This window comes from Crocodylus siamensis, chromosome 1, assembly GCF_052110815.1.
Source record: "Crocodylus siamensis isolate JL-2025a chromosome 1, ASM5211081v1, whole genome shotgun sequence".
Classification (NCBI taxonomy): domain Eukaryota; kingdom Metazoa; phylum Chordata; order Crocodylia; family Crocodylidae; genus Crocodylus; species Crocodylus siamensis.
In genome coordinates this window covers 416,126,129-416,149,814 of record NC_143395.1, presented here as the reverse complement: position 1 = coordinate 416,149,814, position 23,686 = coordinate 416,126,129, and the positions used below count along the sequence as shown (strand labels likewise).

Genomic DNA, 23,686 nt, shown 5'->3' with positions numbered 1-23,686 from the left:
TTAGGGCTGGAAGGGACCTCCAGATATCATCTAGGGGCTGGAGGCAGGAGCATCCTCTAGCTAGTCTATACAGAGCCATAATCTAACCCAGAGGTAGGCAACAGTTTTTAGCTGGAGTGCCGAAAAACACACAATGCCTACCTTGGAAGGTGCCAGAGTGCTGGCATGCCAGAAAAACAGGTTTTTTGACACTGCTGATGGCCTGGCAGCGAGGGCTGAGGTCAGGCCCGCTGGCAGCAGCATGTGGTTGGGGCTGGGACTGGGGCCAGGCTAGGGTTGGGGTCAGGGGCTCTTCCCTGGCTGGGATCGGTGTTCCAGGGCTGGGGTCCAGCAGTGGCAAGTGTAACATGGGGGTCAGCAGCAGCACAAGGCTGTTCCCGGGCAGCCACGTGCTGCTCAATCTGGGCACACCTCTTCCCGTCCCTTGGGGTGGAAAGCAGCCTGTGGGCCAATAAAAACCATGCCACGTGCCATGGCATGCGTGCCATAGGTTGCCAACCCCTGGTCTAACCTCTCAGTAAAACTACAATCAACCCTGACACAACACAAAACATCACACCCAAACTGTGCAGAGGAAAAGCAGGGGGACCACAGCCGCCAATGTCCTGTTTCTATAAAAGGTTGGTGATATACACTCAAAAGATCCCAGGTGGAGGCCATGCCCCTGTTACAAAGGAAGGCAGCCACCTTCCCACTGCCCCCTCTAGTCCATACCAATCTGACCATGGGGTATAATTCCTTCCTGACCTCAAATATAGCCCTGAGCACAGGGGCAAGACCCGTTAGCCAGGGATCTCTGGCTTTATGTCCCAGCAGGAACAGTGGTGCAGCCCAAATATTATTTCTTTCTTACAAGCAATAAGTGTGGTATACAGAGAACATGCTCTACAGCTTATCCAAAATACATCATTTCCAGGGAGAAACCACCAAGCATGTGTTTGCTAGTTGGATTCCAGGTACAGGACTCTGGTTTCATTTACAGTGGTAGAAGTCTGGAAAACGATATTCAAGTGATCCAGATGTGTATGGGTATCACAGAAGTGAGGATCCAGCCCTGCAAATGAAATGATGGAACAAAAGTGAAAGCCCGAGAGCAGGACAGAGTTCCCAGGTTGACAGACTTTGGGAAGAGAAGCTCATTGTCATTTTTACTCAGTCTGGTCTAAACATGGAGTCAGGTATCTGACTGGCTGTTTTCTATTACAGAATAGAGAAGTGGGGCTGGAAGGGACCTCCAGAGATCATCTAGTATAACCCCCTGCCTTCCCCCCTATCCAGACCATCCTCTACCAGTCCACTGTCTAACCTATTAGCAAGATGCACAGTCAGCCCCAACACAACCCCTCAGTATGACACAGGAAAAGCAGAGGGACAATGTTGCTTAGGCATATTGAGCAAGAACAACAAGAGAAGAAGGGCTAAGACTTTGGTGGGCTTTGGATGAAGCCCTTAGACATGAAGATGTGCCCTGTGAGGAGGCTGTATGTGAGCAGTGCACTGACACTATGAAGAAGATTTCAGGGAGCAGCTACTTATGCCCATTGTTCAATGTTTTTAACTAATTCATGACTTGTAAAGTTTTCTTTATAAAGTCTGTTCCTGCATCCAGACACATGCGCTCTACTATGATTCTTTAGAAACCCTAGAACCTCACGAGAGGTTTGCTTTGCACAACTGGGGGGCAGGGGGAAGAAACTGAGCCCTGGTATGCTTTTCTTAGGGGTCTAATTTCTTAAAGCGTTACAAAGGACAGATCAGGTAGGCAACAGAACCCAGCTGCCCTGATGAAAAGGAAACCTCTCTTGGGGTGGACACGCAACACATTGACTCTGGGATATTCTCAGTTTATTCCCAAGGAGAAGCGGAGTGGAGTCCCAACACGCAGCTTTCACTCTGCAGGAAATGCTGCTCTCTGGTATAAAGTCACTTCCAGGAAAATCAGAAGTAAATCTGCACCAGAGGAAGTTATTCGTGTGTCCATTTCAAGTGAGGGTAGCCGGTTACTTGATACAAACCTGCCACCTACCGGCCAAGTGCTATAGCAGTGCCTACGCCAAGCAGCCGGTGGGGGAGAGCTGGCCACATGTCTGCTCCTTACCACAGAGTAAATTTATTGCAGAGTAAAATCCAGGGTAAATGATGCCTGAATAAACACTCTGGGCGTCCTGTCCTTCTACCATGCGGGGAACCCTGTGGCAGTGGAAACATGACCCGTCCTATTGCAAGTCCAGCGCTTCCGAGCTGCATCCCACAGCAACCCCATAGTTTGTATATTTTCAAGGTCTGTGAATGTTTCACTTCAGACAGATCTCCGTGACTAAAGGGTTGGAGCAAGGCCAGGCAGGCAATCATTACAGCAGTGATAGTCAAAGCAGCTTGAAATTATTTTTAAGAGCTATGCAAAACCCTACGTTTTCCTTCGGTCTTGGCTACCGTTCACATGATATGCTCATCAAGAGTGGCCCCTACCAACCCTCCTGAAGCTGGGCCAATGCACCTTGCATTTACTAGCCACATGCCTTCCAGGGCAGTAGCCAGCTCACTGAGCCACACTCCCTCTAGCTCAGGGGTAGCCAACCTGTGGCATGCATGTCGGAAGTGGCACAGGCATCCTCTGCGTGTAGCATATGTCAGATGGGGGAGAGAGCAACACAGGGACAGATTGGGCAGGGAGCAGAAAGCAGAGCAGCAGAATGGGCAGGGGAAGAGGAGCAGAGCGGCATTAAAGGAGGGGGCAGGGACTGCTTTGTGGCACACCTGCCCAAAAGGTTGGCCCTGACTGATTGAGCATGTGCTCTTCTTCCTTGCCCTAGTACTTTCCTGTCTTGGCTTCCCAAGGGGTCAGCTTCAAGCAGAGACCTGGAGAAAGCCTTACCTGCAGTGTGTGGTTAAAGCTCTGTGCTGGGAAGCAGGGCAGATGTAGGTGCAAACCCTCGCCAGGTGAGGTGGGCCTAGACCTGAAATCCCAAATTCCTGGGTGACTACTCAAACCACTAGGTTATTGAGCCAAAGCACAAGAGAACTTGCCCTGGCTGACACCTACTAGGTTGCTAGTGGTTCTCCTCAGGGACTGGTCTTGTGATTGTCCCGTTCACATTGTTATTACCCACATTGGTGCAAGATGGGGGTGTATATATCTGGCAGAGACTTCCCTGCTGGGAGGTAGGACCAAGACAGAGGAGGGCCTGGGTTGTCATGCAGGAGGGATCTGATTCCCTTGCGGACCAGAGTATGAAATGTGACAGTCCTAAGCACAAAGTCTTTGACTTCTGAATTAATTCCAAGAACGTTTGCTATAAGCTGGAGGCAATGAAAGAGAAGGACCTGGATGCATTGATTAATTGCAGGCTAGCCATGGGCTTCCAGCATGTTGTCTCCATGGAAGAGGCTAACACAACTCCGGGGTGAGTTAGGCTGGGTATTTTCAGTAGAGATAGGGAAGGTACCTGCTTGCTAAGCATTGGAAAGACCTCATTTAGAATATTGTGTGTGGCTCTATAGAGTCAACCGTGTTCAAAAAGATTAATTGACCAGGAACCGGTGCAGAGAAACGCTAATAGGATGATTAGAAGAATGACAAACTGTCTGATGAGGAGAGAGCAAAAGAACTGGGCTTGTTTAATTTAGCAAAGTGCAACTTGAAAAGGGCTATGATTATTCTGCTTAAACACATTTGGTGGATGAACACAGAGAAGAGCTATTTAAATTAAAGGATAGTCTTGGTATGAGATCAAATGGGTGCAAAGTGCTCATGACTGTGAATTAAAGATGGTTTCTAACCAGCAGACAGGTTCTTGGACAGCCTTCCTAGCAAGAGCATGGTAGCAGGAACTTAAATTGATTCAAGATGGAGCTTGGCAGGTCTGAGGGAGTGTAGTAGGAGAGGATAGGGGGATTAAAACATGTAACAAGACTGTGAGTACTTCTGTCTTCATGAGAGGGTTGAAAGGAAACTTGATCTTGGTGTGTATTGCTTGCTTCCATGGGAGGTGTCTGGTGGTGTAGGGCTCCTTGACTTCCCTGATGGTGCCAACAGGATTTGGAGGCACCAAGCTAAAGTGTATGGTCTCAGGGTGTGGTGTGGCTTCCTGGTGCAAGGGGGATCTCTGGCATCGGAGCGGGTTTGCATGGAGGTTATAGACTTAGTGTCACTAGCGGGGATAAGCAGGGCACCAAACCTGGGTGCCAGTGTAGCGGGGGCATCAGCAGCTGCCTGTAGTGCTCCACACCCTGGACCATGGCATCCTCTTCCCCTGCCCACTCCTCTGTGGAGGACACATGATAGCTTAACTGCAGGGGATGTTGCCATTTTGTGGGTGCCAGGTAGGACAGCTGGGCTGGGCAGCTGTGATGGCCCTCTCTGGATTCGGTTTCCCTTCTTTGGATGTCCTCTTCCCTGAATTCTTCAGTGTGCTTGCAGAGCTTGCTCCACTGCACTGTGTTACATGAATCCCCTGCTACAGAGCTTTTGCTGGTCTCCTGCAAGGGCATGGAGGAAAATCTCTTCCCTTGAATGCGTGACTTGGCTTCTGGGTTTCTGTTTCTCCCTCCTCTGAAGCATCAGACAGCGGCCCTGGCTAGAAATGGGAAACAGACTGGAGCGCATTGGAGCTCCTATGCAGCAGGGCCCTGGCTCATAGATCTTGCTCACATGTCCAGAGTTAAAGGGATCACCAGGTTTGGTGGCAGGAAGGAACAGATCAGATTGGAAGGGACCAGTGATTTTTTTTTAAATCTCTTTTTGCCTTCCTCTGTACTATGGATGGGGATCCACTTCATCCATCATCTGGGCTCAGTTTACCTAACTGACACCCTTCCACAGCAAAGGCCTCAGGCACTGGTAGCCTGCTTGTGTCTGCTCTCTTCCCATAGCACTGAGTAATAAAGATCCTCAGTTTACATGCCAAAGACCCTGACATGGGCTGCTTTGTATCTGTGACCTAAGAGAGAAGCTGGAGTTGTTTTCTTGTGGAACCTTTTTGGGGGAAATAGTTTTAATCTGTTGCCTGTGATTGCAGGGGACTGAATTCAATGACCCAGGTCTTCTCCTTCAGTTTAACGTTCCTAACAACCTAGCTGATGCCACAGACCTCATACAAAGTTATGTCTACGTGCCTGATTTGGGAGGAATTGGAGCCCACTCTCAACTGCCCCAAGCCCCCTGAACCACCCCCTCATCATCTACGGCAGCGTTTCTCAACCCATGGGTTGCGACCCAAGAGTGGGTTGCAAGAAAGAATCTATGAAAGGGTCACAAACACACTTTAAAAATGGATTCTCCTTTAAAGGAGAAAAATGTGGGAAACTGGCTTTTCCCTTGCAGGCTGGCAGAGCTGCAGTTTGCAAGGAGCTGGTTGGTGGTCAGGAGAGGTTGCCGAGATGTGTTGGACAGCAGCTGGAGGGCAGGCTAAGGGGTTGGTCGTAATGTGGATGGGCCAGGACCCTGGACCCACTGGTCCCAATCAAGAGATCAGGGCCAGTCATTCCCTGAAGAGCCACTGCCTGCAGTGAACCCCGAGCTGCACATTGGGCTGGGTGAGGCAATCAGGGCAGAAGCTACAGGCCCCAGGCCCCACCTGCTCCAGCCCTTAAAAGCCAGGCCCAGCCTCCTAGTCCAGGCAAAGGCCAAAGTCCTTGCTCCTGACCCTCTGTGTGCTTCCTTGATGGTCTTCTAGCCCTGACTCCTGGCTCTGACTCCAGTTTTTGAGTCTGGTAAGAGTCTCGGCGTTTCCTGACTCCAGGTCCTTGCTCATGATTCTGGTTTGACCTTTGGCTTCTGACCCTGATTCGGCTTACCTTGTCTCCAGCTTTGGCTCTGACCCCAGCTCATCCTGACTTTGGCTGCAGCTTCTGAATCCACTTCCAACACCAGACCCCTCTGGAAACCCAGCTCACTGGGGACCTGATCTGGACTGCATGTGTGCTTCAAGTAACTAACCCCTAGGTGAGACTGCCCTTGCCTGGAGCTTAGCATTGGTAACATGGATGGTATAGGCCTTCAGTAGGGATTAATACAAGCACTGATCAGTGCATATGCCACTCATAGAAAGGCTTTGCTAGAGCATTGACCAAAGGAGGCTTCACCAAAGGCTGATCTTGCACCCACTGGGCTTTAGACTGGGAAATGCCCATGAGATTGGGCTTTGCAGACCCCCAGTAAAACTTTTTGATGAAGTTGACTGTTAAGATGGATTGGTAACGGTAGTGCCAGAGATTCCAGATGACTCTTGATAACAACAGGTGGATGGGGGTAACTGGGCAGATGCGTTGACGTTTGCTATGTAAACGTCTGATGTGAAAAGACAATCGGGGCTCATCGTAGAGATGATCGCTTTTATTAGACCAACACGACTTTTGCAAAAAAATGCCTTGAATTAAATTAATTAAAGGATTTTTTTTTGCAAAAATCTTGTTGGTGTAAAAAAAGCAATCATCTCTACGATGAGTCCTGATTGCCTTTTCCTCTAGACTAATACGACTACAACCTGGATACCTGATATAAAAAGAAGTGCTTTGATCCACATATAAGAGACAGGCTGGAAACCTTTGGAACTTTGCCCTAGGCCTAGGGGACACTATTTGTGAGTTGTGCCTGTGTCCAGAGCTAGCATCTTGTATCCCTGGGACAAGCACGTTAGTGAGTTGGCACTTTGCAGCAAGTAATAAACTTGGCTGAGCCTCTGCCACCAAACCAGCCTGTGGCCATTCTTTGTGCAACATGAGGGTCTCCAAGGGAACCCGCGCTGCCTGCAGCAGCACAGACAACACCATGGCAGTGCGTCCTACATGGAGAACTACCCTGACCAAGACAACAGAGAAACAACAGATGGTTGGTTGGTTTGGGCTGAATGGTGGGCCTGGAGGCAGCCTAGGAAACTATGTAGATCGCCAAAACACTCTCCCAGTAGCTTCTGCTGGAAGATCTGAGTTGGGATGTTCAGAGTGGCCAAGATGTGCATCGGAGCAGGAGCTGTCTGATCCTAGGTGGCCACACGTGGTGTTAGCATCACAATCCCGAGTTCAAGCAAAGCCCATCTTTTAATGGGAAATGCTGCCAAACTAGCTGAGCGCTGCCAGTTTCCAGGCTAAAACTAAACTTCCACATTTTACGAGAATAATAAATCTCTGGCTGGCACCTGGAATCCTGCCCGGGTTTGCTTGACGTCCAGCCCGGCTTTGCTGACATGTCAGGTTTCATTACAAATGCTTTGTGAGGCTCTCGTTGTGATAACAAACGAGACAGATAATTATTTACAAAATTATAAAAGTCCTTTGGCAGCATCTCTCCTTTCAAATAGTGCTATAACGGATCCGACAGGAGCCTTGTCATTAATAATGAAACTATTTCTGTAGCTGTGGACACATTTATTTTTATGTGAATTTAGCACTTACTAATAATGGCCACCAACAGAAAGCCCTGGAGAATGAAGCTCTTTGTAATCTTCATTAACTCTTACACTGACACATCCTTCCCTACCAATGTCTTCTTACCCCATAAACTTGTCTCCTCAGCTGAATAGGACAAGGATGTGTTGATGCCTTGACACAAGCTGTTGGGTCATTCTTAGGTTTGGGGCCTTCCAGGGGAGAAACTGGTGAGAAGTCAAGTATCATGCCAGAAACTGGGCTGATCCTGCCTGAAGTGGTGGACTAGATGACCTTTGGAGGTCTCTGCTAGCCCTACTTCTCTGGGATTGATCTATGATCTATTGTCTTCGGCATCACCTGTCTTATTTATGGATGTGCACACAAAGTCCAGGTTCCTTGAACAACACAGAAGCCACAACAGCAAGCTCTTTCCTTGTTGAGGAGACCACCATGTCTTTTCTTCCTTATATCGGTTGTGTGCCCAAGAAACTTGGGGTCTTGACTATACCATGTCGGCAACTGATCCCAGAGGTGTGGGGCTGAGCTCTGACTTGAGTTTACTGATGTGCTCCACACCTGGAAATTCAGCGGGGAAGTTGCTCAGGACTTGACCTCCAGGCTTGCTCTCAGCCCCCTGGAGATTGAAGATTCAAAGGGGTGTGCTGGGGAGAAGGCCTCTCAAGCCTCCCCAAATTGCCACATGCCTCTGGTGGTTCCTGCATGGTTTGTTTCTTACTGTCTCTGACACAGAGTCGATCCTTTCATTGTGTATGAGTGCTGACTTCAAAGAGGTTTGTGACTCCTTTTGGATCAAAGACTCCAGTAAATACAACCACTGACCCTGGGAACTGGATGGAAACACTGGGCCTTGGCCATCTGGTCACTAATGGCAAGAAGGTTCAGTCGCTACCAACTTTGTTTGGATTTGCATGGGCAACTTAAGCCTTGCCTGCAGAGGGATAAATGACTAGAAGAAAAAGGCCTACAGTGATTCCAGGGTAATTCAGCTATTCCAGAATAAGTTCCCCATGCAGACTCTCCTGTCTTGGACTAGAGGTCTGTCTAGGGAGTTAGCGACAGCAGAAAAGGGATTTTGGAAGAGTGCTGCTGGCCAGCTTCCTTGTGCGGAAGAGTCCCTGGAAGGGAAAGGCAGCACATCCCAATTCCCTGAGACTTTAGTCTTCTTTGTTCTACTTGAGAGAAATGATTCTTGTTTAGTCTTTTGACGCTTCGCAGGTCCAGGTATGTTCGGGTATCACTGTGGTCAAGCTACAGGTTGTACTAAGTCAGGGGTGTCCTGCCCTGTGAGCGGGTTGAGTGGTGTGAGGCTGGTTTGTGGGCTGGATTGGGCCACAGACTGGCCCTAGTGCATGTCCTGGAGTGGCCAGAGTTGACATCGCACGTGGCATGGTCCTGCTCTGGCTGCTCCAGGGCTGTGCTACACATGGGAGCCACTCAGTGCCAGGGACTTGGATTGGGCAGGCCAGCCTGGGCCAAGTACAGCAGCAGTCACACAGGCAGGAGGCCTCAGCTAATGAACTCTTCCCCAGTTTAGGAATAGCAAGCATCTTGGCTGGCTGCAGGGAGCACTGCCTACCCATTTTGCACCAGCTGGGGCCCTAGGTTTGCAGGCCAGTCAACAACTGTGCTGTGTTGAACCTCCTGGCTCCTGCAATCTCTGGTTTCCCAGTTTCTGACTCTGGTTTTGACTTATTTCTGGACTTCAGCTTTGGATTTCCCCGTGGATCTATTTCCTGGCTCCTGACCCTGGATTGGCTCTGCTTTTGGACTTCGCCCTGTGGATTATTCCTTGCGTTAGGTAACACAGAATCTGATCCGTGGATCCTGACTTTGGACTGCACTGTGGACTCTGCCCCTGGATTTCCTTCTTGATTTTGTTAGAAATATTATTAAAAATGCATTATCAATAGTATTGTTAAAACAGCTGTTAGCTCCCATTAATAGTGTTGTCAGAATAAGCATGGCTGCCAGCTCTTCTTGTCTCCCTGGTGTAAGAAGGAGGGGGTTGGAGGGAAGGATACTAAGGGCTCTTTGTACTAAGGTATCACTCTCTCTTTGTTTTGCAAATTTACTATCTCTTTGTTACAGTAAAGCATATACTCCTCAGCTTTTCTCATGCAGATAAGAGTAAATTGCAATTCTAGCCTTGAAGGCAGGAGAGGTTTGAACTTTTATAAACTGAAGTGCTTTCTGGGCAAGCGCAATAAGCTAATACATATTAAGCCTATCCGCCCCGCATACTTAAGTAGTTAATTATAATACACATGCGATGTATGATGTGACGTATTCACATACATGTTTGTATGAACCGGAAATGAGTTGTAAGAGTTCCTGCTTCTGTACACGTGCTCAGGAGAGAGGGGATAAAAGCCTGCTGAGAAGTGTTCCCCGGGGGGGGGCAGAGTGTTTTATCTTTTGTCTTCTCTCTCTGACCCTATTTGCAAATATATACCTTTTGTATCACCAACAATGTGTGCCTAAAGGATCATTATTCATTGAGCCGCCAAAGAAACGAACCGTGATTTTTACATCAATTTGATAATATGGCTCTTATCTGCTCACCCAGCCCCAAACCCCTGTTTTTCCTCAGTGACCTAACCACTAAGCCAGACTGCCTATGCTGCAGTGTAGGGCTGTGCTGCAAGCAGTGGCCACTCCACCAGCCCAGGAGGTAAGTTAGACCAGGTGCTATGTATGGCATGCAGGGCCATCCAGCAGCCCCACATAGTCAACTCAGAGACTCACGGGCTGCATCAGGGGCTGAACGAGAGGGCTGTGCAGGCTGGATCCAGCTCGTGGATCTTTGACACTGCTGTAGTAATGTAACTACCCCCTCGTAGCATCACACGCCCACCAAGAGTTGTTAAATTAGAGCTAAAATTGCACATAGCCGTGGTGTTAAGGGTGGCACATGGTTGTCACAGCAACTTATGAATTCATGATGCACCACATCTTATCCCTCCGCTCTCACCTTAAACCAGCCACAAAGGGATCTTTGTGCTTTGAAGCCCAGAGTCCTGCTGAACCCTAGTTCACATTGCTGGGATCTAAGGGAGCAAGCGTTGCTCCAAGCAGGGTTTGAGACTAGTTTGCACCAACTGCCCTTTGTCCTTGGCTACACTTGCAGCACCTCCACAGCAGCACTGGCTCCATCTCCCCATGCTGACTCACACAGGTTATGCTCTTGTTATGAAAAAGGGCTGCCGTGCATGCTGAGGAACATCTGTTACTGCTGTGCCCTTGTTAGTGGGTGGATATACTCTCTATGAATGGGCCAGGGGACCTCAGGCCAGGCTGGGGGAGAAGCAATCCTTCTCATTCCAGTTTCTTTTGTTCTCTTGCCATGATGACCCTTGGGATTTGTTTGCAAGCTGTAACTTAAAGAAAAACAGAACACCCTTTAGTTTAAACTGTGAAGCTCAGGTCCCAATTTCCCCGTATCCAAATGGGTCTGGATCTAAGGTTTGGATGCAGCCCTGCTTCCAATTCTTTTGCTTTTAAGATTCTCGGATGCCCTGGGGTTCGTTTTTCCTGCACTTGACATCAGATGCTGGCTGTATTAGGGGCTTTCCAAAATCCTGTTCCAAAGTGCTTACGATCCAAAGAAAAGTCTGGGGCAAGGGAATCAGAACAGGCAATTTCTACTTAACTTCTGCTGTATAATTATATGTTTAGTTTTAGCATGAGCATGACCTTGCCTTGAGGTGGGGATGGACTAGATAGCTTTTTGAGATCCATTCCAGCCCTATTGCCTATGACTCTATGGCATGCTTTCTTTTGTAAACCATCTGGTTTTCACTATCTCGTCTCAAATCAAGGGGTTGATGCAGGTTCTTTGTTAAAATATTATTTTTTTTTCATAATTTCTATTGCAGCAAATATATAAGGCTTCAGCTCTGATGATTTATCTCATCATGCTGGATACTGAACATACACACTGTAAAGGAGAGCTCCATTATCAGTACTAGCATGGGCTGTAGGATCCCTGGCTCTGCTATGCTTGGTGCTTTACAAATGGATAACAGAGATACAACCCATGAACCAAAGAGATTATGATTTAAACATAAGCTAAGGGGCAAGAGATGGGGGCAGACAGACAGTGGAGCAATGAGAGAGAACAATGAGATCATGTCAGTCAGCGTCATGGGTGGTGGCCTCTGCCCATCCATGCTCTTGTCAAATTTTACAGTCGTCCCAGCAAAGGAGAGTTTAAAGGCAGGATCTGAAATTGCTCTGAGGATACGTATGGGATGTTCCACCCAAGCAGGAGGGGCAGCACGGGAGTGAGCACGAAGCGGCATGCTTGAAAACCTAAGTAGTGGGTGAAGGAACCTGGTATCTTGGGTGGATCAAAGGTGGGACTTGATCTCTCACTAGTGAAAGAGGGGGGACGGAGGTAGGGATAGCCTGATAGAGCCAATAGGTTAATGGGGCCAGTTAACAGGGATGTAATAGGACAGGTGGGCACCCAGGGCAGCTCCTGGGTGCTGGTGCCAGTGGTGTGGGCAGTAGAGAGCACTGGCAGCTGTTAGTTTTCTAGTTGCTCCACCTTAGTTACACTACTTCCAGTTAAGGAAGGTGGAAGGAAGGGAGTCTGTAGGCCCATTAAACACAGGGAAGTGAGGTCCAGGTCTTCAGCTGCATAGCTCTGGCGGAAGTCTACAAAAACTGGGAGACGGTTTAAAAGCTCATCCAAAGATGAGCCGAAGCTTCCAGCAGGAGGCACGTCCATGCTTTCTGCCTCGCAGGTTCTCACTTTGTGTGCCTGCATGAGGATGGCTCCAACAGAATTTGCTCTCTTTGAGATTTGCCATTTGAAGCGCTTCGAAAGAAGAAACAGCATGAGCTGAGAAACAGCCCAGCCTGGCTCTTGTCTTCTGCGTAGGCCCTCTGCAGTCTGCTTTCACACAATGAGCCTGGCACTGCGTCAAGCCATGGGAAAACAGGAAATCGATGCTGTATCTTGAAACCAATGTACTTGGGGTGTACAATGCAGCCTATCGGTTCCCGAGCATTCAGCTGCTCTTGTCGGACTTTATCTTTAATTGTTGCAACACAAACTGTTTTAAAGGCTGGCAGAAAGAAGGCTGGATGTTAACTGTTGTTATTCAGAATGCATCTTCTTCAGCATTTCCGGGACTCCGAGGGTTTGCATTGCTGTGAATTATTAAACAGTTGCCACTTTCTGCTATAACAGTGGCTATAGGTTGTTGATGGCCAGAGGCAAATGTACTGTATAACATGCACTTGGACATGCATCAGGATGGGCTCCTTTCCCACTCGCTTGAGGGGAGACAAGCCTGATATCTAAGCTTGTTTGATCTCGAGGGATAAAATCATCTCTGTAGCTCTACTGCTGACATGGAGAGGTTGACAATGCTGGTCATGGCAGGGATTACTCTAATACCTCCTCCAGATGCCTGTCATTCTCCTCACGACGTGGGAGAAGACTCAGAACTTGAGTCCTACAGCTCCTTGCGGGGGTGGACTATATCTTAATCGAGGTCTTGGCTCCTTGACCTTTGCCCACTAATTTGGGATGACATGACATCCCAATTGCAATTAAAGCAAATGCTTGCATGGAAGGGGACTAGGGAGTGTTTGTGCTACCCTTATGGCAATATTCTTCCCCTAAAAGGAGCTGAGTAAAGCCAAATCCTATCCTGGCTTGTCAGCTCCACCTCCTGCTCGTTCCAGCTGGAAACCGTGACACGTCCTATTGGCTCACCACTGGCCATCTGGAAATGCTCTGCAGCCCAAGAGCAATTCAGTGACTATAGTTGGAGTCTTCTGGACCAGGGCATAGGTCAATCGGTACCGTATAGAAGCTGTCGCTGACAGCAGCCTGGCCTAGAGAAAGCACTGAGCTCTTGTTTGCACACAGCTGATTGCAAGAAGAGGCATTATAAAACACAGGGTGGCATGGCAGAGTCATCAGTCCAAATTCCAACAGATACTCAGCGTGTTATAGACAGCTGGTTAGCCATGTTAGTCAGGAAGAAGGCAGGGGCAGGGTAGCACCTTAGAGACTAACTGGTTCGGAGAAGCGTGATTTATAAGAACTTGGCCTTGACTGGATAAAGGCTCAAGGCCTGGTCAGGTATAACAGCAGCAGCAGCGATCAGCACTTCAGAAAACACTGAAAATACCTTTTCCGATCTCAGCTAATTGAAGAACAAGGTAAATGGGGTGTGAGCATGTGCAGGAAAATAGATTCCTTCCAGACCCGAGTGATAACCTGTACCTTAGCTTGTGTAACTGCACATGTTATTAAGCATAACATTATGTAGCCTTTTTTTAAATTTGACTGAGCGGTGAAGACATACCCTGCTAATGTGATCTGCTAGGAGAGCTGGATCTGTAATATCCTTCCTTTTCATTTGATGGGATTTTCTCACAGAGGGTTGTAGCTGCAAGTAATAGCATAGATGGGGCTTATGTCGTTTCATCCTTGTTCATGAAAACCTGCTTGCTAGAGTGTAGCAAAAATCTCCCGTGTCCCATCTAGACCAGTGTTTGCACCATTGCTACCAATGCAGGCTGCCCCCTATCAACCCAGCTATTAATGGGAGCCTGGCTATTTTGTATAGGAGTCAAAGACTGCTGGGCATAATACTAGACACCACACTCCCTTCCACACTGTTGGCTACTAAAACTGGCAAGCCCTAGTACAGCTTTACCTTTTTGGATCCAGCCACTATTTTAAAACCCACATGAAACCTTCTTATCTTCTCCGAATGCACCTTGCTGTGGCTGCTGGCCCTTCCTGATCGTAAGTGCCCTGCTATATGTGAGTGGTGCTAGAGAGATTCATAATAAGCGTGCTTGACCCTGATGTTGAACCAAAGCACTCTGCAAGCTCAGGAGAGCAGGGCGTAGACAGGAACAGCGTCAAAATCTAGACCACTCTCACTTCCAGCCTGGTGCAGCGCTGAAGTCCAGTTGCTTAGGAGAGGTGAACATGGCTGGATTTGAGCATTAAGTAGAGGAGGACATTTTTATCCAGGGGCAAGACAAGCTGATTCTTGCCACTCCTCTTGGGAAAACTTCTGTGGAATGATGGCTGACCACATAGGTCGGATCTTGATGTCATATCTCAGCCACAAGACAATAGCTAGTGTCCCCTAGCATCCTAATGGGATATTAACTCAAAAGACCAAATACTGAGGGCCTAGAAGGACATACTGCTTAAACCAATGTATAAATGTAGCAGACAATGCAGGCTACTGAACTGGAGTAACCTCACTCAATGTGATGGAGAATCCAGGGTAAAACACGACCAATATAAGTTCTGCTAATTTAGGTTTTGTCCATCTGCTCCATCCCGGGGTGGTCATTTGCTGGAGGCAAACAGGCTATTAGTTCCAGTGGCAAGATGCAGTGACAGCTGTCCACTGCATGAGCTACTCTCCGGGATAGCCATGTGTCTGTCCATTCTTGATCCTGGGGAAATTTACCTTAGTACACAAAACACAAGCGGGCTTGCTCTCTCCGAGCCAAGTCACTGCTCTATTTCCTGATGCCTCAGCATTTTCCTGGAAGACTTTCCAGGTAAGTGCTAGTTTTGCTCATTTCTAATTAGCTTAACATGTGACTCACAGAAGTTTGATGATCAGGGCAGAGGGCTGCTGGACAGAGATGTAACTGGGTACCTCTGTGCCATGGGTGTTGGTGGCACAGAGGGCAGTGGCTGGTCTAGGATGGCAGAGGTGAATCAGTAGGTATGGCAGCTTATATTTCTACACCCAGATCTAAGTTGGTGCCTGGGGCTGACTCTGGGTGCCAGAATTAAAAGCAAACATTAGGCTAACTTGTGCCCGCATATATGTCTGTGGCCACCAACTTCGGGTGCAGGCTCACTCCATGATGTGAATGGGGTAGCAAGTAGGTAACTAGCAGCAGCACTTACCTGGTACCATTGCTTCTCCAAACAGGTTGGAATAAAAGTCCAAATTCACAGGGATGGCTGGAGGCTGTTGGCTGACAGCCTTGCTCAGGTATCAGATCGCTTATGGGTGTAGATCAAAACCTGTGATGCAGAATAGGTAACTGAACCATTCCTGGGAGCAGAGGGAAAAGGAATTCACCAAGCCCCAGACTGTTTTGTAGGCCACTGCAACAGGCATCCCTCCCCTTATTGCCACGTGCTTGCAACATACCCCACCTTAAATAAGAGGGAGGAAATGCTGGCCAGTGGACCTGGGAAGCACCAGATTGGCCCCCAAGCAAGTGGATCAGCTGCAGGGCTCCCCCAAAGCAGGCAAGAGGCATTTCCACCCTGAATTAGCTCCCCCTTCCCCATGTAGCAGAGCCACCTCTGCCTGGCTGGCATACACCATGCAGCTCCTTCCACGATTGCTTGGCTAAGGCCAGGGCTGATGAGAAGTCGTCTGATAATTCCAGGCAACACACGTCTCATTTACTCTCGCCTTGGGAGGTGGGGGGCTAGCAAGAACTGCAGTTTCTTTGTCTGGCAGCCGCCGGAAAGTATCTCCTTTATATTCATTGCAACACATCCCTGTCTCTTCTCTGCTTGGAGTGACACAACAGCCCTTACAGAGAAACGCTCCTTCAGACCATGAAATCCTAATCAGAACCGCACTGATTCTTATAGAAGGAAATACTAGTTACTTTGATACAAGGTCCAGAGGTTGCACATTGCAGGCAGTTTAACTACAGTGAGCTGCAGCAATTGCTCAAACTGTTAGGTTAACCTCACTGTATCTCAGAGGCCTTTAAAAGAGACCTCCTAGGGAGAGCTAATTGCCTAAACGAGCTACGGCACTAACTAAAATTGAACACTGAGACCTTGTGTGGAAGGAGGGAAAATTTCCAGCTCCATGAAAAAAAAGTGAAGCTACCTCTTGGGCTGCCAAGGTTGTGCGTTAGAATAAACCAATTGCATGAATATTAAAGCAACTTGCAAGAGGAGTTCGGTAGCACTCAAGGAGTTCAGCAATCTCAGCACAGCAGCACAAGGGGCACGATTCTCACAAAAAGCTCATGGATATTTTCTCTGACGCTGCAGGTACTTTGTCTCAGCAGTCGAGCGAGGCTCCACTATGTAAGGGCAGAAACACTGGAGCCCATTCCTGGAATGACTTCCCCCAATTTGTGCTGCAACTGCAGCTCTCCGCTGGGCACATCCACCCTAGCAGAGTCTCCCCCCATAGAAAACCATGCAGTGCTTTGTGCCCAGAGGCATTTCACTGGAAAGTGTCCATCACTGAATGGGTTTAATATGTTTTTGATTCCCATTTAAATAACCACCGTTCAGCTGTAATTCCACAGAAAAATGTTAAGAGGTTGCCACGGTCGCAAAGAATAGTTAGGAAACAGTCAATGTAAGGTGGTGCAGGCCGATTTGATGAGATCGGGGAGAGGGAAATAGGCGTGTAATGTCAAAGTGATGTTCACTTTTACCTGCTATGAACAAACCAACTCCTCGTTTCCCTGTCACAGCGGTCTCCAAAGAACGGAGAGAGGGAAGTCCTAGCTTTGGCTCGTGCTTGGAGCAAGCACTGGCAGTAAGAAGCCTGGACTCGGGTGGGAGAGAGAAACTCCCAGTGCCCGTGTCATTTGGAGACTGAAGGCACTTGGCCCAGTTCAGGTATGCAGGTTGCTGTGGCAGGGAGCTCTTGAAAAGCAGCAGAGAAAAAGCAAAAGCAGTAGTGGAGGCTTATGCATGGAGGGACAGAGGACGCCAAGTGACTGAAGTTGCAGACACCCCTCTCCACAGCATCCGAGTGGCTGAGAGGAGTGTAGCACATATCGTCAAGAATCAGGACCTGGACAGGCAGATTCCTTCTTATTCCCTCCAGGAGACAGACCCTTTCCTGCTCCACGTAGGACTGAGAGGCATTGCTTTGGGGAAAACCCCAGGGCACCCACAGGGACCTGATAAGTACAGGTGGGAGCCTCTGCACCTCCCTGACTACCCACATCTGGCAGCTTCAAGCTCTATTCTCTCCCCTGTGCTTTACAACCAGTTGTAGTTAATTTAATATGGGGGAAAAACTAATAGTTGGGTGGGGGGCAGACGATGGGTACAGAGCAGGTGCTGACAGGCAGCCCTGAGGCAAGCAGGCGAGTCCCATGATTCTCAAACAGGGTGTGCCAATGCCATGGCACCCAGGAGTGCCCTGAGGTCCTTTTGAAGATGCTGTACAAGGTTAGCACTGCCAAGTGTGTGGACATGATTCACAAGATAAACCCAGAGACTTCAAACAGGAATCCAGCATGTCAGACCTATGCTTCCTGAGGACTTTGCAACGGAAAAATCACTTTAGCATTTTTCTGGAGTCAAAGAACAAGTGAAAGTGAAGAGCTGGTGTTTTCTGAGGGGGCCTCAAGTCTACCCGGGTTGAGAACCATTTGTGGAGGCAATCCATCGATTCAAGGATAATGTCTACCATGGCTCATTGATGGGTCCTGAGCCACAGATCTGTCCACAAAAGGACAGCGTATTGTTTCCTGTAATAGAAGCCTGCCTGTGACTTTAACGTGAGGAATCTGGTGCGCAGAGACCGCAACCGCACGAAGTTGACAAGTGGAGATCTGGGCTCTGTGGCAAAGGAGAACCCAAGATGACAGAAGACCTCCACCCCGCTGCAGCCTTCTTTTGTTTTGACAGCCATGGGGATCCCGACAGCTTCTCTTGCCCCATACACTGTTGAGCACTTGGGGTTGGGCTGTGGTTTGCCTGGAACCTCCTCTTGGGCTTGTTCACCAGGGGTGACCCTGCCAGGGGTGTGAGACCACGGGCAACATAGCTCAGAGGAGCACTGAGACACGTAAGCCTCTCCACCACTACAAGTTCTCGGTCTATCGAAAAGAGCGGAGAATCACCGATCTGGTCACTGCTACAGGTGTCTTCCAGGAGGATCCCTAGAGCAGGGCATCCAAGCCCCTCCACCACCTCTGTGCACAGCCCCTGCCTTTCCCTTTGCACCAGTGAGTCTCCACCAGGAAGTGGCAACACCAAGGGGCAGGCAGGGTGGGAGAAAAGGGGGCTGCCAGAAGCTTTTAAGGGTGCTTGAAACATGTAGCTTCAAAGGTACAAATACCTGCATGTGGTTCAACAAATACCTGCATGTGGTTCACAAGAGCAACCCAGGCAAGTCATACAGGGCGAGACTGAAGGAGCCAGGCATGTTCAGCTTGCAAAAAAGGCACTCAAGCAGGGACATGACAGTAGTCTTAAAATACCTGAAGGGCTGCCATAAAGAAAAGGGAAAGCACCTTCTCTCTCGTGCTGCAGAGAGGAGGATGCGGACCAGGGACTTGAAGCTGCAACAAAGTAGGTTCAGATTGGATCTCCAGAAAAACTTCACTGTGAGAGCAGCGAGGCAGTGGAAAAGATGCCTGGAGAAGCTGTGGATGCTCCATCACTGGGGGTGTTCCTGGAGAAGTTGAACAGCCCCTGGTCGGGGAAGATGCCTGTGTACTACTATGAAGATTTGATGCTCTGTTTCTGCTACACGTGTCAGGGGGTTTCAGGCCTCCACAAGAGACACTGGGTGCTGCTGCAGCCCAGGTTGGGGATGGGGAACGTCCTGCTGCAACCAGATCCGGAGGGTCCTGTCCCTACATTTGGGGTCAGACTGATGCTGCATTGGGGCCAAGAAGCAGTGCTGTACCATGATTCCTGGTGGCCCCGGGGCGAACTTTTAGTATCGGGCCCCCCTTTGCCAGAGAGAATCACTTTTTTGTTGCAAAAGTCTTTATCGCATTTGTGGTATTGACGTCTTTAAGAAGCTCATTCTCAACTGATAACATTGCTAGTCCCGTAGACGTGCAATATTAAAACTCGTAATTTTTTTTTTTCCTTTTCGGGCCCCCTTTCTGTCCAGGCCCCGGCGGACACCTGGTTTGTCCGTGTCTGTGTCCGGGTCTGCCAGGAAGGGATCAGAGTGGTAGGAACTAGGGGGCTTGGTTGTAGGTTCGGTTGTACTGGGGGTGACCCTGATCGGACTGGTAGGGGCTGGGGAGGGGTTGGTTGTAGGTTCGGTTGTACTGGGGGTGACCCTGATCGGACTGGTAGGGGCTGGGGAGGGGTTGGTTGTAGGTTCGGTTGTACTGGGGGTGACCCTGATTGGACTGGTAGGGACTGTGGGGGCTTGATGGTGGGTACGGTTGCACTGGGGGTGACCCTGATTGGACTGGTAGGGGCTGGGGGGTATTTTCCTCTGTAGCATCTGCCTGGGTTCCCCTGGGCTACAACCAGCTTTGGGGGGAGCTGCTTGTAGCCTGTTGCTCTAAGGGCACAGGCAGACAAGGTGCTTTGGGTGAATGTAATTCGCAGCCGTGCTGGTCGGAGACAAAAAGAAATGCAAACATGTAGGACTGTTGGTTCAGAGGAGAGACCTTTCATTAGAGCAACTGAGAAATGGCAAAAAAAATTAAAAAATCATTTTTTTGCCATTTCTCAGGTGGTCTATTGAAAGGTCTCATCTCTGAACCAAGAGGTCTGGATTTTTGCATTTCTTGGGGGAATGCAAGATCTTTTATTAAACCAAATAAGTACCGCTAACAGCTGGTTTCTTCCAAGCTCTGCACGCAACGGGCTCACGCATGCGCAGTCTCTCGCCCCGGGCGCAGCAGGAGGTGGTCCCGCCCCCGTGGGAGGGAAGGGGGGTGGCCACGCGGCCAGTCCCGCCCCTGAACTCTATGGTGGAGGGGGGTCTCTCTAGCCGGACGGGCGGATCAGGTTCGGTGGTGGGTGCCCGGCATTCCGCTGCGCATGCGTGGAGAGGGGGCGGTTGCGTGTGCCCCGGCGGCCGCGCGGGGGCGCTGCGACCCCGCCTCCACCTCCCTCGCCCCGCCCCGCCCCCGCCCCCCCCCCGCACCGGCCCCGCCTCCTGCCGCGGGGCCGCATCCTGCTCCGGCCGCCGGGAGCGGCGCGTGCGGAGCGCGACCGGCAACATGCAGCCCCCGCCGAGGAAGGTGAGGGCTGGGCCGAGGTTGGGGTGCGCGGCGGGGTGAGGTTAGGTTGCACCGGGGGGGATTGAGGGGGGAAGGTTAGGTTGCACTGGGGGGGGGATGAGGGTGGGTGAGGTTAGGTTAGGTTGCACTTGAGGGGTAACGGTTGCCCTAGGGGGCTGGGGTGGGTGAAGTTAGGTTGCGCTTGCACTTGGGGGGTAGGTTAGGCTGCCCTGGGGGCGTAGATTAGGCTGTACTGGGGGATGGAGGTGGGTGAGGTTAGGCTGCCCTGGGGGGATATGTTAGGCTGCCTTCGGGGGGTAGGTTAGGCTGTACTGGGGGATGGAGGTGGGTGAGGTTAGGTTGCACTGGGGGTAACAGTTGCACTTTGTGGGGTAGGTTAGGCTGTACTCGGGGGGGGATAGGTTAGGTTGCCCTGGGGGATGGAGGTGGGTGATGTTAGGTTGCCCGGGGGGTAGGTTAGGTTGCACTGGGGGGTAACAGTTGCACTTCGTGGGGTAGGTTAGGTTGTCCTGGGCTGGGGTGGGTGAAGTTAGGTTGCAGTGGGGTGACCGGGGTTGGGGGTTGGGCTGCAGGGGACAGCCGCGACAGGACAGGGCCAGGGTGTGGGGTTGGCGGCCGTGAGGTTGGGTGTGTGGGTGCTGGTGGGGAGCTGGGGCTTCTGCCTAGGGGTGTTGGCTGGATGGGGCAGGCGACGGGAGGCCTGGGGGCCCGGTGCAGATGCGTGGGCAGGCTGAGGTGTGTGGGGAGGGCCCCAGGGGCTCGGGTGGGCGGCTGCACGGTGTGTGCCGAGGGTCATGGGGCGAGGGGGCGAAGGCAGGGCTGTCAGGGGAGATGGGAGGTCACCCACATCAGGTGGTCCCTTGGGGTGTGCAGCGGGTGAGGGAGGGCCAGCTGCTTTGGCGGCTGTTTTTGGGGGGTTGCCTCATGTGGGGGCTGTAACCTTGAGGCAGGGGTTGTGTGGAGTTGGCCGAGGCACTGATAGAGTGGCGTGCCGGGGGCAGGGGCAGTTTGGGGGCTGCAGGGGCACAGAGCCGTGGGGCGGGTGGGGAAGGAGCTGCCTGCAGGTGAGGGCTGCTGGGGGTCGGTGTTGTGTAAACAAAAGGCTGCAGGCGCACGGCTGTCTCCTGTCACTCCCTGCTCCCTGGTAGCCGGGTGGCCTTAGTGGGACGGCTCCCTGTCTTGCTCTTCTGCCTCTGTTGTTCGGAGGATGAACACTGCTCCTCTCGCAGGGTCTTGCTAACGCTTCATTGGGTTTTAGTTTGCATTGGGCAGCTTATTTATATTGTGTGTGCGTTCTGCTTCGCCTGCCTCAATTTTATTTCTGTGCAGATTTTCTTTCCATTGCACCGGTTAGCTTTTGCAAAGGTTTTATTTATTTATTTTGAAAGGGCTTTTTATTTAAGGCAAAAGAAGTTTCAGTATTTCCCTGATTAAAAATATAATTAGATCTCCCTCCTGCTTGGTCAGAGCACAGGGTGTGTGTCTGTGTGCGTCTGTGTGAAGGTGAGAGACGCGTCTCTTTCTGTAATGATTCTGGGGGATTATGGTTGGTGTTTGCATGGCGTGGGGGTGCTGTTGCTAGCAGACCAAGTCTGAAATGCTGTTCTGCTTTGCTTGAGAGGAGAGCGGAGGTTTGTGTCAGATCCTTCCCTTCACCACCTCCTTGTCTTTCTCTCTTCCCCTTCCCCCATAGTGGGACTGTTACACATTTTCATTTTTATGCATATGTCACATCTTTAGATGCATTGATTCTGTTTTTTTAGGCTGCCACATGGCTTCCCCTTAATTACTGAAGGCAGACATACATTCCAAGATGCCTTGTCTTAAAAATCCAGTTTTCTGTGTTCAGATCAACCTTTATTTTTGGTGCTGATGGTTATCACAACAGTCCCTCCCACCTCCCACCCCCTGCCAAATATCACTTAAGTTCCCTGATGACTGAAAGCTTGGCCTTAACATTGGGAGGTTCAAAGGACTATAATGCTCGTCTTAAAAATCTTTAGAAGTCAAATTTAAGGAGAAGAAGGGCTCTTGATCTGATGTCCTGTCAACCAGATGAATGTATTTAAAGGCAGCTTGTTCATGGAGCCATTTTAATCAATGCACATTTCATAATTGTGTAAGTTTAAATGTTAAGGTTTTGATTGATTGTTTCTTCCCCTGGCCGCCGCCTTTGTTTTAAGTCATGTGTTGCTGAACTGATGTTGCTTTAGACAGGCTTGTATTTAGAGGCCTGGAATTAAAAACCACACATATTTGTTGGTAACAGCAAGGCAGAGCTCTGAGGGGGCCTAATATATGAAATGTGGACTTTACAGGCCAATTCCAACATACATTCCTTGGCAATTATGTCTTTACATAGGATTAAATGACCTAACAAACTAGCTTTACACATGCTGACAATGTTTATGATCCCGTTGCCTATTCAAATATGCAAATTATAGTTAAGGACATAAAATATTGTTTTATTTTGAGATTGCAGTTAGAATCTAGAGAAAAAATACGGTCTGTGTTTTTTGTAGGTGAAAGTTACACAGGAGCTAAAAAACATTCAGGTTGAGCAGATGACAAAGCTGCAGGCCAAGCATCAGGCAGAATGTGATCTACTCGAAGATATGAGGTAAGGTTACAGAAAATGCTACCAGATTCCTGTAAGATCTCCTTTTGGAAGGACATTTGGGTTACAAAACTCCGGGAACTCATGATGGAATTTCCTCTTGGATTTCCTGCTTTGGAGCTGTTCAAGCTTTCACACAGCTGGAAATTATAACTGGAACTAACACAAAGCAAACCATTTTTCTTCTCTTCAATGGGGAAAGTTATAAAAATGTGTCATGAAGAAATCTGGAAAATATTGATCTCTTCAGCAGTATTTCTCTTCTAGAATAAGCTGACAGTTTAGTTTGCTTTTTGTGATACTGCTAAGAGTATAAAGCAAATCTTTATAAAATACTTTGTAAACTGGTGAAGTCTTATAGTTAGCTACAAGTAATTTTAGATGGCGTTCATTTAATATAAAATGTAAGATATTTACGTTGATATTGAAATATTTTTGTTGTATTCCTTTGCATGTTAGGATCAGTGGAAAAGGTCCGATAGTAAAAAACCCCAGTTTTGTTTGTCTTTTAAATAACATGATTCTCTTTTAGTGTTTTGTGATCAAAATGTCTGTGAGGAGTAGGACACACTTCGCATTATATGGGGAAATAAATCAGTAACCCTGTTTGGAGGTAGTCAGCTTCTAGACTGGTTGTACTGTGAAACAGTCATATTCATCAATACAACTATTGCTGTCCATCTCTTTGGCATTATATAGTCCACTCATTAAATGAAAATCCTGCGTGATTGGAGA

The 23,686-nt window shown here is 49.3% G+C and overlaps 1 protein-coding gene and 1 long non-coding RNA gene across 5 annotated transcripts in view; one reads left to right on the top strand and one right to left on the bottom strand.

Annotated features, from left to right (window-relative positions):
- Positions 1 to 259: 259 nt before the first annotated feature.
- Positions 260 to 19,972, bottom strand: LOC149875432 (uncharacterized). Its single transcript, XR_016440034.1, has 3 exons — positions 19,916 to 19,972; positions 15,299 to 15,418; positions 260 to 1,054 (listed from the first exon to the last, which is right to left on the bottom strand). It is a non-coding gene; the product is annotated as an uncharacterized LOC149875432 (long non-coding RNA).
- A 234-nt stretch (positions 19,973 to 20,206) lies between these two features.
- The window catches only part of FCHSD2 (FCH and double SH3 domains 2), a 247,700-nt gene continuing 244,220 nt past the window's right edge, over positions 20,207 to 23,686 (top strand). For 2 of the 4 annotated variants that reach the window (XM_090030771.1, XM_090030773.1), the window contains exons 1-2: positions 20,207 to 20,334; positions 22,857 to 22,954. In XM_090030771.1, the coding sequence (XP_089886897.1) occupies positions 20,314 to 20,334; positions 22,857 to 22,954 (119 nt within the window). In that variant the 5' untranslated portion in view covers positions 20,207 to 20,313. Of the gene's footprint in view, positions 20,335 to 21,676; positions 21,838 to 22,314; positions 22,454 to 22,856; positions 22,955 to 23,686 lie in introns of those variants that run through there. The other 2 variants (XM_090030772.1, XM_090030770.1) reach the window with 2 other exon arrangements.